Source organism: Eurosta solidaginis, chromosome 3 (genome assembly GCF_040869045.1).
Source record: "Eurosta solidaginis isolate ZX-2024a chromosome 3, ASM4086904v1, whole genome shotgun sequence".
NCBI classification, from domain to species: Eukaryota; Metazoa; Arthropoda; class Insecta; order Diptera; family Tephritidae; genus Eurosta; species Eurosta solidaginis.
The window spans coordinates 268,157,236-268,173,214 of record NC_090321.1 but is presented as its reverse complement, the minus strand read 5'-3'; the positions used below and the strand labels follow the sequence as shown (position 1 = coordinate 268,173,214).

General features: G+C 41.3%; 1 protein-coding gene across 23 annotated transcripts in view; it reads right to left on the bottom strand.

The window, feature by feature from the left end:
- Nucleotides 1-15,979, bottom strand: part of wech (tripartite motif containing 71 protein wech) — a 45,980-nt gene that overhangs the window by 13,278 nt on the left and 16,723 nt on the right. For all 23 annotated transcript variants that reach the window (XM_067776384.1, XM_067776382.1, XM_067776386.1 and 20 more), the window contains 3 exons: nt 6,746-7,037; nt 817-2,752; nt 374-526 (listed from right to left, as the gene is read on the bottom strand). In XM_067776384.1, coding sequence (XP_067632485.1) covers nt 374-526; nt 817-2,752; nt 6,746-6,954 — 2,298 coding nt within the window. In that variant the 5' untranslated portion in view covers nt 6,955-7,037. The remainder of the gene's footprint in view (nt 1-373; nt 527-816; nt 2,753-6,745; nt 7,038-15,979) is intronic.

The window sequence follows — 15,979 nt, the reverse complement described above, 5'->3', positions numbered from 1 at the left end:
GTTTATGCTAGTCAAATCTTGGTTTGCTTCCCTACACTAAAAGATCAAGGCTGATATCAGGGTCGACTTTAAATTTACGTATGCCCTGCGCCGTTAAATCCCTTCGAAACATGACGCAACGTCAGTCATATTTGATTGGCCCATTTTAGAGGGTCAGAAGATAATTGGTCCAGAAATCGACCTTTCGGCGCAGTATTTAACAGTTCAGGTCGTGTTTTGCTTCGATTAGCTCATAACGACAAAAAAATGGCCTGATGATGGCATGAAACTAAACTGGAGGAAGATGGAGAGGAACGCGTACAAATATAGTAGGAGATAAAACTTCTTGAAGGGAATAAATTGTCTGCTGTGTCTAGTAATTAGTATAACTTACATTCCATAGGAATTCCATGCTGGCGCTATAAACCGAAATACGTTGATTTTTAGAATCTGCAACAATAATACGTCCATCATCGTCACAGCAAACACCAGAAGGACGATTGAATTCTTCTAAGCCAGAGCCTTCTTGGCCTTTAGCAGCTATGACCTGTAGGCATAAAAAAAAAATTTATACATATATTTAATTAGCCCAAAAAGCGAGGGAGGTATGGAAGATCACCATATCTAAGCTCACGAAAGCGCTCTTAACTCAGTCCTTAGCGATGTTTAGATATTTAAAAAAATCTTCAAACTAATTCTGAGATAAGACGTCTCTATTCATTTGGTAAGAAATAGTTTGCTGTGGTACGGCGTTTTCGATGGTAGCTGAGATAGGGTGAACTTCCAGTCAGCTGTCAATAAGTATCTACCAAATAAGCGAGTCGCTCAATAACTTACATCATTTATATCAGGATCAATTAGATATAGACAATGATTGTCAAAGTCTGATACAATGATATTACCAGTGGGCGTGTAACATACACCACGCGGTGAAGCCAACCCTTTATCCATACTATGAGTATCGAATATGATTTGACGTATGAAACGACCCTCCGAATCAAATTGTTGTACACGATGATTGCGCGAATCGGTTACCACAATTTGACGACGCGAATTTACAGCTACATCCCATGGATATTGGAATTGACCATACTCTTTACCAAAGCTACCGAATTTCGTTAAAAATCTACCACTCGAAGTGAATATTTGAACACGATGATTATCCTTGTCAACAACAATTATACGATTATCGATGTCAACACATATTCCAGCTGGTAAATCAAATTCACCATTCCCATTGCCTTTACGCCCGAATTTCAGCTTCAACAAACCATTCGCATTGAAAATTTGTACACGATTATTACGTCTATCGGAGATCAAAATATTACCCTGCTTATCAACGCATAAGCCCCACGGACGGCTTAATTGCCCATCATCATGACCCTCGAACGCAAATGATAGCGAGGGTGCACTACAATTACGTGCTGTTATATGCTCAGTATGACCGGGTATGGCTGGCGTGCTACGCGGTGCTCCAAAATGTAAATTTGGCATCGTACGAATAACGCTGAGTTCCCATTCGAGACCGTTATTCTGTTCGCTGCATGAGCTACCACCGCGTGATGGCAACAATGGTGATGGTATGCTACGGAAACTATTTTCACGCACAAATGGACGACGTACATTTGTTGCGCTTGCTACGTTAGCTACGTTTGTCATATTTGCATGTGTCATGGGAACTACTGCTCCACCAAATTCTGCGAATGGACCATTACCTCCAATACTACCACTTGCGCCAGCAACGATAACCGCACCACCACTACCACCTACAATAGGTGGCACGCTTGTTGGCGCTGTATTTTTATCCTCAACCAATACCACAGCACCTTGATTGCGTATATCTTGTAGCATGCCATAGTCCGGTGGGAGAAATGCAAATATTTCCTGCTTGGGTTGTAGATCTTTATATATGGCAGCGAATTGTTCCAATTGACGTTGTCCATTCGACACTTTCATTGCTATATCGATTTGATCCATACGTCCAGTATTATCTGATATTTTCTGTAACATATCAGACGTTTCAGCTAAACCAGAGAGCGCCGATTTTAAACCAGCCATTTGATCATTTAAAATAGCTAAACGACGCTGACGTAGCTTCTCTACGAAATCCAACAAAAACCTTTCACGATCCTCAATAGCCATTATGAATTGTCGAAAAGCTTTACGTATATTTTCGCTCAACTCAGCACAATTACGTTCGATAAGTCGTATAAACGCTAGCGCTCGATCAATGCTACTCTTAATACATCTGGTACCAGTGCGACTACTTTCTATAGCTGCATCAATTTTTTCTTGTGCTGTTTCAGCAAAACTTTGCACCGATGCATAATTGTGCTCTTTATGCTCGTGCAGCGTACAACATTGGCACACCAATTTCTTGCACACTTCACATACGTAACGTAATACCTCATTATGTAGATCGCAAATGCAATTAGGTGGTGGTGGTAGACCAGTATTTGTAGCCATTCGACCGGTGGGTGAAGTTCCTATAGGTGTGGGTAATGAAACTATTGCATGATTTGAAGATATCGGACTATTACGATGACTACGCAAACATCCATTACACATGAATTCGTTACAATCTATGCAGCGAGTTGAAGCCGTGACGTCACACCAACTGCAACTTATGCTTGAGTTGTTTGATGATGATGGCGATACTTTATTGCCACGATTAGAATTCGGTCTGGACAATCCATTGCTGCTATAATCACTTGGTGGAGTTTCGAAATTACCGAAGATATTGTTGTAGATATAATCGTTTTGGGGTGGTGAGCTATTGAAAAAAAAAATTGTTTTAAATTAGATTTAACATTAGCCTTAGTACAAGCAAGATTTTAATGATTACAAGCAATAAAAGATGCGGCCGACATAAAGGAAGTTGTACAATAGAAAATACATACTGTGACGAATATTAGCATCACTAAACTGATACTAAGTAAATAAAGACACAACAACAATAAAGCAAGCTGCCACTCCTGTGTACATCAAATCAATCATCATTTATACACATACATACATACAAGGCAACGAAGAGATACTCACAAGCACATGTAGTCATCAGCCGAAGTTGGTTCTCACACATGCACACGCATATATGTAGCTCAATTACCAAGCAGGAGATACAGCAGAAGGCGAAACGTCTAGACCAGGGATAACCAAAATTGAAACTGTGGCTGTATTAGTGACAGCGCGATGATCGTGCGTATCACTTGATGTACGATTCATTCGCCTATTAGCAAGCAACGAGGCAACATCGTATGCAAGATTTTTGTTTATGTATGCGCATGATTATGAAACTTCGCGCATAAGTAGCATAAATAGTCGTACGCAAACAAGCGACACCAACAATCGATGTTCCTACGCTGCTTGTTGAGCGACAACTAAAGATGAAAGAGAATAACAATACGTGTGAAGTGGCGCCAATAATTATTCAACCAAATGGTTATCCCTGGTCTAGACTTTAGTAGAAACATGCGAATGAAGCAACGGACAGTATAAAAGCAGCGCAAGCTGGGTAATCAGAAATTAGTTTGATTTAAACACGCAATTAGTTGTGAAGTAAGAGTTATTGTGAAGTACTCTCAAGGTAGTCTAATAAACGACCATTTTGCATTACAGAATATTGGAGTTATTTATTCGACAATTTTGCGATTCGAACGTTAGCAGAAGGCTGCAAATAAGCGGAATTCCCCAAAATTCGTTACAATACAATTATAGACTTGCTGACTTTAACATCAAGACGGGCAAGGAGGGGTTCTTTGAGGCTGATTGACTCCGCAGAGTCTCAAAATATTTTGATCAGTAGAACCAAGCATCAGCATAAAAATTATACCAGCTATTCGACTAGAGTTCTGGAAAGGGCTCTGCGAAAAAGAAAATTCACCCGGCAAATGCTGCTCCGTAGGGGACTTCAGAGACGTAAATGGTAGTTCGATAGTGAGCTGTGAGAAAACCATAAAGGTTCTCATGATCATCATAGTTTCGCAATTGCACAGGAATTTGTTTCTTCAGCGCCAACAATTGCTGGGCTAGTCATCATCCTTGACTGATATATTACATGTAGCACTACATTAACCTTATCAGTGCCAACAGCTTGAAGCTGGGCTACCTTTTCAATAATTGGAATATTCTCCCCTCACCTTTGACTATATCAAATCACCTTTACTCCGATGGCGGCACTTTTGGCGAGGATACCTGGGCACGGTAGCGAGGGGGACTGAATCCAACAGACTATCTGCAAACCTCAAAACGCTAAGATAGTTCCACTCACGAGGAGGTACAAGATACCTGTATTCAGACTACCCTCCTTTGTTGGCGTATCTCTGGTACTCTCGGGGAGGGTGAAGTACCTTGACATTATACTTCACAGCATGCTGCCATGGCGACTTCAAAAGAGGTCATAGCTAGAAAATCCTCCGTCGCCTTTACTGCTGCCGTAGATCCATTGGAAACCCCTGGGTGCTCTTTCCAAGAATAGTGCACTGCATATGGTCGTTAAAACAAATCCCCTTTTATGAAATGCTGTCCTGGTAAAAAGCACAAGAGACTGGGTCATCAAACTGATGCCTTTTTATGGAATTCTGGTTTGGTGGAAAGCAAAAGACATTGCTCTTAAATTATTTTGTCAAGAATTGTCAGCCGAGGCCATTTAGTCTTTCAACCCGTCGTATGTTACATATACGAGGTTTCAAAATTGTTTGGCCGATCGTGGCCGCCGAGTGCCTCAACTCGTGTGGCTTCCTGCCACTGTTGGATAAGAAATTATATCGGCCGCAGAGTATAGCAACATTTCTGCGGTAAAGCGACATACTACTTACGGAACCTGCAAAGCGGAGGTGGGTGCCAATAGGGGCTTTCGAACTTCGCTAGCCACTTTTAGCCTGATTTGGAAATGTGTGCATCGGTTTAGATGAACAACCCTGCAAAAATCGCGAGTACTCCATGCATGCATGTATGGAGTACTCGCTATGGACCAACCGAGTGCTCCAAAATTAACCACAATTCATACAAAAAATATGGTCCAATTAACATTGCGATGTCCTAGGACGGGACCATATACTCCAGCTCTGCATTACATCAGAGTAATCCATGGAGTACCCACAGTCCAATTAACATCGTGTAGTGATTACAATCGTTAAAAGCGAGCACTGATCGGCTTACAATATGTTCGTGTAGAAATATGAGTTGGTCCATTGCTGCATTACAGTGGAGTACAATGGTAAGTACTCCAGTGGACCACATGATCCAACGATTTTTGCAGGGAAACGCCGGGCTGACATCACCTCTTGTCAGGTGTCGATGTCCTTTTTGCTAGTCTTTGATACCAAGCGCTCAGCGGAACTGCTTTGGATGTAGAATAGCGTGATGGCGGTAAACTTGTTACGCTGGCTGATAGGAATAGGGACCAAGAATTTGTCGGATGGCAGAAAAATGACGATAATGGCGAACTGGTAATCCTTGAACAATGTATACGTCAGTTTTGGAGGGAAGACTTCTACTAACGAAGGACTTCGTTTGTTTAGGAATCAGAGTTAACAGCGAAAACAATTCAGTCGGTATTTTGGACTGAAAATCGAAGGGCTTTGCTGATTAAGTCAAGTTGGGAGAAACAGGAGTGAAGGACTTGATCTACCATTTTTCGTATTGTTTCAACCGGGAAAACACTGCACGAAGGTTTACTGCTGCTTTACGGATACGGACAGTGAACCTATTCATTTTAACCTTTTTAGTCTATTACAGGTGGTACTTCAGTACTAATACCTTCTGGCACTGCCACGGAAATGCTTCTTACACCCCTCGAACTTTCAGATCGGTGTTTTTAAGTCTCCTCAGGGGCTCAACCCACTGGGGTTGATCTCCTTTGAAGCTCACAATTTCAGTCATTTATTGCAAAGAAGGAATATTCTTCTTCTTCTAGTAGCGATAGAGAGACTCACCGGAGATTTTGGGGAGTTTTATCGATGTTAATGATCTTTTGCGGGATATTGATCTGGTACGTTCATACCGACTAAATAAACAAGATTCGCCACGGGTAGGTGAAGTTGACAGTTGGTTTGGAAAAACTATATTTGGCCCTGACAACCCCTTTAAATGGTTACGATACACAACCCCTTGAATCGCGCAAAGAAGGAATTACTGGCATACTTTTCTACGGGAGGCCGAAATTGCCTAAAATATAAAGCGTCTGACGTTAAAAAAAAGGTGTCTGACTTGATCAAAGATAGCCCATAGTATTGTGACGAATATTAGCAGCACTAAGCTAAATCTATGTAAATAAAGGCACATCAACAAGAAAGCAAGCTGCCACTCTTGTCTACATCAAATCACTCATCATTTATACACATACATACAAGGCAATGAAGAGATACTCACAAACACATGTAATCATCAGCCGAAGTAGTACTCACATATACACACGCATATGGCTAAAAAACTACAAATATACATGTATATGGCTGGTAACCAAGCATGAAGTTCGCGAAATTACTAGACCTTAGGAGAAACCGAGAGCACAAAAGCATCGCAAGCTGAGGCGTGACTAATCAGTTTGATTTAAACACGCTGTCAGTTGCGAAGTGAAGTTTAATTGTGAAGTATAATTGTACTACTCCCAACGTAGTCTAATAAAGACCATTTGTTATACAGAATATTGGAGTGATTTCTTCGACAGTTTAGTGATTCGAACGTTAGCAGAAGGTTTGGAATAAGAGAAATTTTCCCTAAATTCGTTACAGTATGTAGTATGTATGTATACAAAGGTACTCACTCATTTGTTGGTTCCGCTTTGGTATTTCCACCTCGTGCTCCATTGATATCCCAAGATGGATATGAGCTAAAAATTCCAGCTAATAAACGTTCTGCACTAGAGCTCGATCCGTTTGTATTGTTTGTGTTATTTGCATTCGTTATGCTACTGCTTGATGCCATTTGTTGTTGTTGGCTCAAAGCTATATTGCCATTTGGGGGATTCATCATAAAATCAAAAGTAACGTTGCGAATGAAACTCGTCGCTCAATCGAATTCAAGTTCACTCCAACTCCAGCAATTAACTTTGCACACTAAAATAACAAAGAAAATTTAAAAATATGTTATTTTCATGAAACACCAACTTTTCCGAACATTAACTAAAATTTAAAAAAAATACATAAATGTAAGGCGCGATAACCTCCGAAGAGATTTAAGGCCGAGCTTCTCTTCCAATTTGCCTCGTTCTTCTTTTTAAATTTTCCTAAAAACTGGTGGGGCGAGACCTACTTGTTTTTTGCCGACTCCGAACAGCATCTTCAAGGCAGATGAGTTTTCACAGAGGACTTTTCATGGCAGAAATGCACTCGGAGTGCTTGGCAAACACAGCCAACGACGCCGCTTAGAAAAATGTTCTTCTAGTTGAAAAAACTTGTTTATAGAATTTTGATGTTACTTTGCCCGGGGCGTGAACCCAGGATCTTCGGTGTGGTAGACGGAGCACGCGGCCGCCGTATCAAGAATACATTGCAGCTGTTGAGATATGTATATCGTAGAGGCATGCGTGGATGCAACTGCATGGCTTTAGGAAAATATATATACCCTGTCGGAAAAAGACAGATTGACTCCTGCTCACTTTCATCCCAGTCGCAAAAGCGACTTTTGACCATTTTCTGTAGATACAAGTTTATTGTGTACGATCTAGGTAAAATATATTCAAAATCAAACACATGGCCAGTAGATCCTTTTACTTCATACAAATCTGTTCATACGGCCTGGCATGATTGGGCAACAAATACGATCCAAGCAAGATTGGCCTTAATAGTGGCTAGTTTTTTTCGTTTATAAGTTGTCAAAAGACAACAAAAAACCCTGGTAAAAGTCTATCGGCTAACTTATTAACCATCATCCGATTTCCTAACCATACTGCTCTTGCTTGAGCGATCAGCCCAATATATCACGTCTGGCCGACGCACTTTCATCAACTTTAAAAGAGCAAAGTGGATCGACTATACAGTATACAAAGACAATCTTTTTACTGCCCTACCAATTCCACCTAATGTCTGTCAAGGAGGCGGCCGCAACTTCAGCGAGAGAACGTGACCTTGTCAGACATCAAGACCATGGTAACCCCTGAATCAGGGATTCGACCTGCGCATCAGACAGCTTGTGGATAAACACAAACGGGTGATCTACAACAACAACAACAACCTTTGTGCCGTTGTTGGTAATCTATGGTCAACCGTAAAGCCCCTTTTAACCCCATCTAAAAACAATGCCAAATATCATCCGCTTTGGCGACAAAGTGCTATCGGATGCGAAGAAATGCGGGAGCTCTTTCTGCCGGCAATATGTAATGCATTCCTCGGTTAACAAATCGAGGCGGAAGGCCAGCAACAGACGTAGGAAAAGCAATCAAACTTGCCAAAGCAGTAGGCCCGGACGGGATTGCCATTACCAAGCTTAAAAACTTTGGCAATGAGGGGTTTAAGTACGTGGCGCTTGTCTGCAACCTATCTCTGTTCGCTTTCTTCATCCCTGAAAAATGGAAAATGGCAAGGGTGGTACCACTACTAAAGCCTTGGAAATCAGGTAGCGTAGGAGACCCAAATCGTCCTATATATCTCCTATCGCCAGTAGCCAAAACATTTCACGCCGTTCTGCTCTCCTCTTTCAGCGCAAACCAGCGACTTTCCAACAACCAGCATCGCTTCCAAATGTGACATAGAACCTCCACAGCTATAAACGCCACTAACACACAAATAAATTGTGGATTCAACCAAGAATACATTTTATTGGGATCTGCATTTTGGCAAGCACGCAGTCGAAAGTTTAAAAGCCCCAACTCTTCAAGGCCACGTTGTTGTTGTAGCAGTGCTTCGCTCCATTCAATAGCCGCGGCCAATCACAAATTGTCATCAATATCCTCTAACGGGCATAGGTCCTAGAAAGCTTCTAGTATTTGCCAAGAGGACGAAGTTATTTTATAACATAGGTCCTGGTTTTGATAGGGTCTTTCAGTTTGGTCGTTGCAATAAAAGAGATGGTTGGTGTCATGTGGGGCACATTGCAAGCAGGACATACATTTTGTATATCGGGGTTTTATTCTGGATAGGTAAAAGTTTAACCTGTTACAGTGCCCATTATCGAAGTTGAGCTAGAGTGACGCGCGTCTCCCTGTGGAGAGTGCGTTCCTCTTCTGCGAGTTCTGGATATTTTTTTGTAAGAGTTGGATATCAAGGCCATCGCTGGCAGTACTTGAAACAAATACAAAGAAATGGTCATAGCTACTTATAAAGCAATTGGGCAGCCGCTTGTGTGCTACGCGCCTCCGATATTGTCGCCCCAGCTTAAAAAGAAAACACCCTGGAAGAAACTGCTAGTCCGTCAAAGCACCACGCCCGAAGTGCCACGGGATGCCCTCTCATGTCATCAGAACACAATTTAAAAAGTGAGACTAAAATACTCCCCATTAAAGTGAGAAACGTAAAGTTGAACAAACAGTTTCTGTGAAATATTCAAAAACCTGGACATCCGAACAGACATCTGATTGAAGAGGCCCCGCCTCCCAGGGACATAAAAAGTAACATCCGCAAGAATTTCGAAGAAATGCGGAACAAAATAACTCAGACGTTTGAATGAAAAGATCCTCAGAGTCATCCACAAGTGTAGACCAAGTACTATGCCGATATCTGCGCGGTGAAACACATTTTCAAAGTCAAACACCCGAAATTCGCAGCTGAGGAGAGCAGTTTTTCCAGGAAGACGCACGTCAAACTCTTACTTGTCCCACATGTAACGTGTCTCTACACAACACCAACCATGTTTTCAGTTACGATGTGGAACCAACCCCTCTAACACCCATGTTTCTTTGGTCCAACCCTGTTGAAACTGCAAGTTTGCTCGGACTTGATGACAATTTGTAATGGGGCGCAGTACTGCTACAATAACAACAATAACAGACTCACGCCATATGTTCTTCCAATTTCTTTTTAAAGATTTTCATTTCCGGCAGGGCTTACATTACTACAAAAGAAAGAATCTCCAGCTAAATAAATCCTTACGCGTCAGTGTCTGTGCATTGAGTTTGAACACGCATTCACTGACAGGCTACCCAGTAAACACTTTTCTTTTAATCTTAACATATATGCAGTTATGTCATAGAGGTCAAGTGTTTGTCTCCTAATGAATGTATTCCAAAAACCGTCTACATCACCGCGTAGAAAGCGAAACAGACGCACACACAATTGTCAGTCATATCATCCTCCTCAAGGCAAGAACAGAAGAGTGAATTACAAAGTATCCTGATCACAGTTACCTATGTTTTTATACCATATCGAAGTGATCTGCCAGCAATCCAACAAATTTACAGGTACCCCTTCTACTCCATAAGTGCCGACACCTAGCCAGAACTTCGGAGATTGATGGCGTTCATGGGAATGCCTGTTCACATGCCGCCCTGGCATAGTATGGCGTATACCTACGAACTATGCCGAAGCCGATTTGTCTCAAGATGACGAAAATAGTTCCAATATAAATTAATCGGTGCTTAACCGTCAAGGTGATTTTGGCCGTCTCGTAACCAAGTCATGCCAGCTATCACTTTCACATGATCACTTTCATCTACTAGCAGCCAACCGCAGCAGCCAGGCATCGATATCTTCTCCTAAATTCAGTTCAGACATTCTAGCTACATGTCATGCCAATATTTTCTTTAAAATCATAGTCTGTTAAACGTTTGATGGTGTTATTATCAGAAAAACGAGTTGCCATCCGAGGCTTTGTATGTTTCATTAAAAATCGTTTTTACGTGGCATCCGCCGATCCTAGCGCGTAACCCAGGGATGGGACTTGAACATTAGTCGCCTTTTACGACAGGCATACCTACCGCGGATATAACCTAGGCCTCCTTACTCAAAGGGTAATTTCATCTGTTTAGGCCGACAGCCCAAACTCCAAACATAAAAGGTCGCCCTCGCATTTTTCTTATATTGGTTAACAGTGCCAGTCAAATTGTTTATGTTAACCATACAAATGAACATCGCTGGAATAAATAAACAGTTTAACTGGCAAGCGGTATTGACCTGTTATGTTCTTTTACTTCACTTGTTTTCACACATCAAGGAGAAAGGACGTATCCCGCCGCAGTTTCCAGCTTCAACCAAAAGGTAACCTAAAAATATATATAATTAATTTTTGTGCACAATCTTTATTTCGAATAAAGATATTATATTTAAATTCAAATTCTAATACCAAACTTTTTCTTCTTTTCTACATTAAATCTTGACCGGCACCATCCCTGAGCTGTGGCCCGGCCAAGACACATCAGTTCACTACCTAAGATTTATCATTTTCCACATTTTCGCAAACCCGTTAGGAGACCAGTTTTCCGAATTTTACCACCTATAGAAACTTTGGTTTTTTCACAATAATTTGGTAAGAAAAACAAAATTGAAGCTCTTAGTTTTCATAAAAGACTGAAAACCGTAGACGTGGCTTTGAGCACCATGACATGGAAATTCTGTGAGGCAGACTACAATACTGCACCTTAACATTTCAAATGATTTGAGCTTTCGACACATCTACTCAAGCTGAAAACAAGCATTCAGAATAATTAGCCAAATTTTTTAGCTTCAAGTGCTTGAAGCTATTTAAATAATTATTATCTATGTAAAGGTAGAGATGAGAAGCTGTAATCAAGCCTATTTGTACTCTTATTCAAATGGGATCAACATCATCATTAGTTGGCTATTAACTGCCTAAGCGATTCTGGCCGCTGTGTAACAAGTCACGCCAGCTATCTCTATTTCGCGATAACTGGGGCCAATTGAGAGCACCAAGGGAGGTCAAGTCTTCCTTCACCTGCCTCTTCCAACACAGTGGAGGTCTCCTCCTTCTTCTGCATCGAAACTGCGATGTCAACTGAAATACTTTCTTGGCCGGAGCATCTTCGTCCATTCGCATAGAATGACCCAGCCATCCTTTAGGGTTTTATTCGCTGAACTATCATCATATCTGCTTAAAACTCATACAGCTCATCATTAAACCACCTTCGATACTCGCCGTCGGCATTATGGATAGGATATCATAAATCTTCCGGAGAAATTTTCTATCGAGCACTCCAAGAGCCATATCATCTTCTCTCGACACCTTTCATGATTACGAGTCAAACATCAGGACAGGTATGATGAGCGACTTATCAAATGCCTACTCAGTCCAAAGTAGCACTTGTTGGCAAGAGTTATTCTCCGTTTGATTTCTAAGCTGACATTGTTTTTGCTGTTAATTCAGGTTCCCAAATAGACTAAATCCTTCACAGTCTCGAATTTATATCCATCAACAGTGACGTGACTCCCAAGGCGAGAACGATTCTTTTTGGATGACAGCAAGAACATCGTCTTGTTGTTATTTAACGCAAGACCCAATTTTTTTGCTTCTTTATCTAATCCAGACAATTCAGAACTCACAACACGTTTGTTCAGTCCAATAATACCAATATCATCAGCATACCCCAGTAATTGTACCCTCTTATAATAGATTGTACCATCACGGCTTAGTTCTGCTGCTAGAATTACCTTCTCTAGAGTTATCTTCTCCATTATAAATCTCACGAAAGGGAGTCGCCTTGTCTGAAGCCTTGTTTGGTTTCGAGGTCCTTCCCAATAATTACGGCTGCTTCGAAGTCGATGAAAAGATAGTGAATGTCGATTCTCTTATTGTGGATTTTCTGTAGGATCTGGCGCAACGTGAAGATCTGGCCGCTAGTAGATTTACCAGGTCTGAAGCCGCACTGATAAGTTCGAATCATTTTGTTGAGTATGGGCTTCAGTCTTTCTCACAGTAAATACGCTAGATAGAACTTTGTATGCGATATTAAGCAGATTGATTACGCGGCAATTGGCGTGGTTTGCGGGATCGTCATTTTTGTGGATTGGGCAGAGTTCAGTGAGGTGTTCACGTCAAGTCAAGTGTTACTTCCACAACTTAAGCACACTCTGTATGTCAGTAACCAGGTCGTCATTATCGTTCCAGCAGTAATCTGTTCCAGTCTTGAAACCTTCCAAAATGAAAAAATACTCACTTTCAAATGAAAAATATTCTGTTGGTTAAAGTTACAATGAAGATAATTTCAAAATTACGAAATTTTTTTCTTTGCGTTTATTGGGTTATAGAAAATAGTATTAGGTGTGTATAGCGTTGCATCAAAGATTTCCCAAATGCATGTACATATATATCTATATATGAATGTATTTCATTCTTTTAAGGATATTAAAGTCGAAGGGATGATAACTGACTTCTACATACATTGAATCTAATAAAAAATGGAGAAGGAAAAATACTAGACATGGCTGCTGTTACGTAGCTCAAATTACTTTTGCTTGTGCTTCATATTTAAATACGCAATTACTTTAGGGTGAGTCTCTTTTGGGCAATAGGAAAAAATACCCTCGACTAATAAACTCCTTCTATCTTGACTCACTTTCGATTTTTGACTTTCGATATACAAAAAAGATTAGTATAAAGAACAGATTAAAAGCATGCAAAGAAAATTTCACTTACACTTGGTCAGGGGCACGCCTTCGAATAAGAGAAAATTTAAATCGCTTTTTCCTGCTTTCAAGTATTTGGTATAGAAATACTTCATACAGGGATTTGAAGTTGGATAAGGCAGAAGAGGGGGAGATGAAATAGAAGAGGAGTATCAAAGTATGTATTCATCTACATGAGAGTGGCAGCTTGCTTTATTGTTGTTGTGCCTTTATTTACTAACAGCTTAATGATGCTAAAATTCGCCACACTCGTTCCACCATACCATCGGACTGAGGATGCAATGCCTTGGTAAGAATGTAACTCCATTGGTACACCATATCTTGCAACCCAATTATAAACACTTCTGCTACTGTTTCCGCTTCTTGATTTAGGATTAGGTATACCTCTGGCCATTTGCTGAAATAATCCATAATCACCAGTACTTATTTGTTTCCGCAGTTGCTAGTAGGGACCTGCGACATCCATAGCGATCCTTTCAAATGGCGCACCTGAGTTATATTGCTTCATCTGGCCATGACTTCGGGTTTTGGGCCCTTTCGCTCTGCTGCAAATCTCGCAGTTGGCAATCCACTCAGTGACCGACTGACGGCAACCAACCCAATAGAATCTCTGAACCATTATGTGGCTAACTGAGAACGTCGGGAATCCTTTTCCTTGGAACAACTATCAGTTTCCTCTTACTTTGACCGTCCTCACTCTCCCAAACTCTATGCATGCAAACTGATATCAATTCTAAACTATCCCACTGTGCCCATTGACCTTCTGGATTACGGAACTGCAGGAGCCATTTCAACGCTGTGTGATCTGTATGAAGCATTGATGGCCGCTCTAAAGAGACGTTACGGAAGCGAGCATAGGAAACAGATATATCAAATTGAGTTGCGAAACCACTACCAAAAAGCGAATGAGACTTTGCAGGAGTTCGCGGAAATGCGGACGCACCCGCGGAATACACCGAGAGGGTAAAAATCCAGAGCTTTATAAATGGCATACGAGATGTGGAAACGAAGCGAGCAACATACGGAAACCCAAAACCAACATTTGCTGAAACGGTATCCCATGCAATGACTCAGGTAACAGCGTCATTTTTGAGTTAGCCCACACAATTTTGGAAGCACTGAAAGGATCACAACAGAAAAATGCCGGAGTTATGAAGTGTTTCAAGTGCGGTAACCCAGGTCACATTGCACGTCATAACAGCACCGGTCCTGGTAGTTCCAACTTGGCTGGTCGTAAACGCAAAGCTGGAGGAGATAAGCAAGAGCGAGTCAGATGTAAAGATCGAGAACTTTCCCCAGCTATTTAATGTCCTGTGATATCTATCTCGCAAATTGGAAGAAAATCGAGCAGTCTTACCGTCAAAGGAAATGTGGATGGCAAGGAGTGTGTATTGACTGTAGATACGGGCGCATCTCATTCTTTAATCCGATCTGATTTGGTCAACAGGAGAGTAAAGCCATTACCTGGATCAAGATTGCATACGGTTACTGGCGAATATAACCAAGTCCAATGAGAAGTGGTTTGTGAAGTCTTAATTGGGAAGGTCATGGTTCTACACAAATTCGTTGTGGTAGAGATCGTTGATGAAGTCATATTGGGAGTGGATTTCTTAGTTTACTATGACATCAGAATCGATATGCAGAGAAGGATTATGCAGTATAAGAACAAGGATGTGCCACTTAACTTCAGTTTTGAGCAAGGGTTCAGCGGTAAGCGAGTGCTGTGGAAGAGATTCGAAAAAAACGCAAAAGTCAAAGGCAGCAGATCGGCCAAGGGTTGATGGAACGAATGGGCCAAACAAAACAAAACCAAAGGTACCGGCGAGAAAAACACTGGAATTGACAAACCCTAACGGACGCACTAAAACGAACGAAAGAATTTCCCAGAAAGAATGCAAGGGTGGTTTCAAGCCAGGGCGCACTACTGTTGTAAAACGTCGGAACAATACTGATTATGCGAAGCCAATCCGTCAAGCGCAAGCTCTACGAATTATTCCAGTGTCAATAGAGTATGAGGCAGCGAACTAGGATAATGTGTAGCAAGATGCAACACAGGTATGACGAGAACAACATTTCGGAATGTTTTTTTTTTTTGAGGGAGATTTAGGACTGTTATATAACCCTCACCGGAGGAAAGGTGCTCCAGCCAAATTTTGGTGCAGTTGGGAAGGCCGGTACAAAGTCGTGAAGAGGATCAGTGATGCCATCTACCCCATACAAACAATTGGGAAACCACGAAATAGAAGGGTGGTTCACTTGGAGAGGCTAGCAGCGGTTGGATCGAGAGATTTGTCTGATATACTGTAAAATTGTTCCACTAAATGCACTAAAACCGTCTTGCCATATATAAATTTGAAATTAGCCCGATTGATGGAGGGTAGATACAGAGTAGAAACACTTCTGAACCTTTTCTGATTTAGCAGATTTCAAAATATAACAATTGCGACATCTCGTCGCAACTGTCGCGACATGGGGGGCTGTGCACA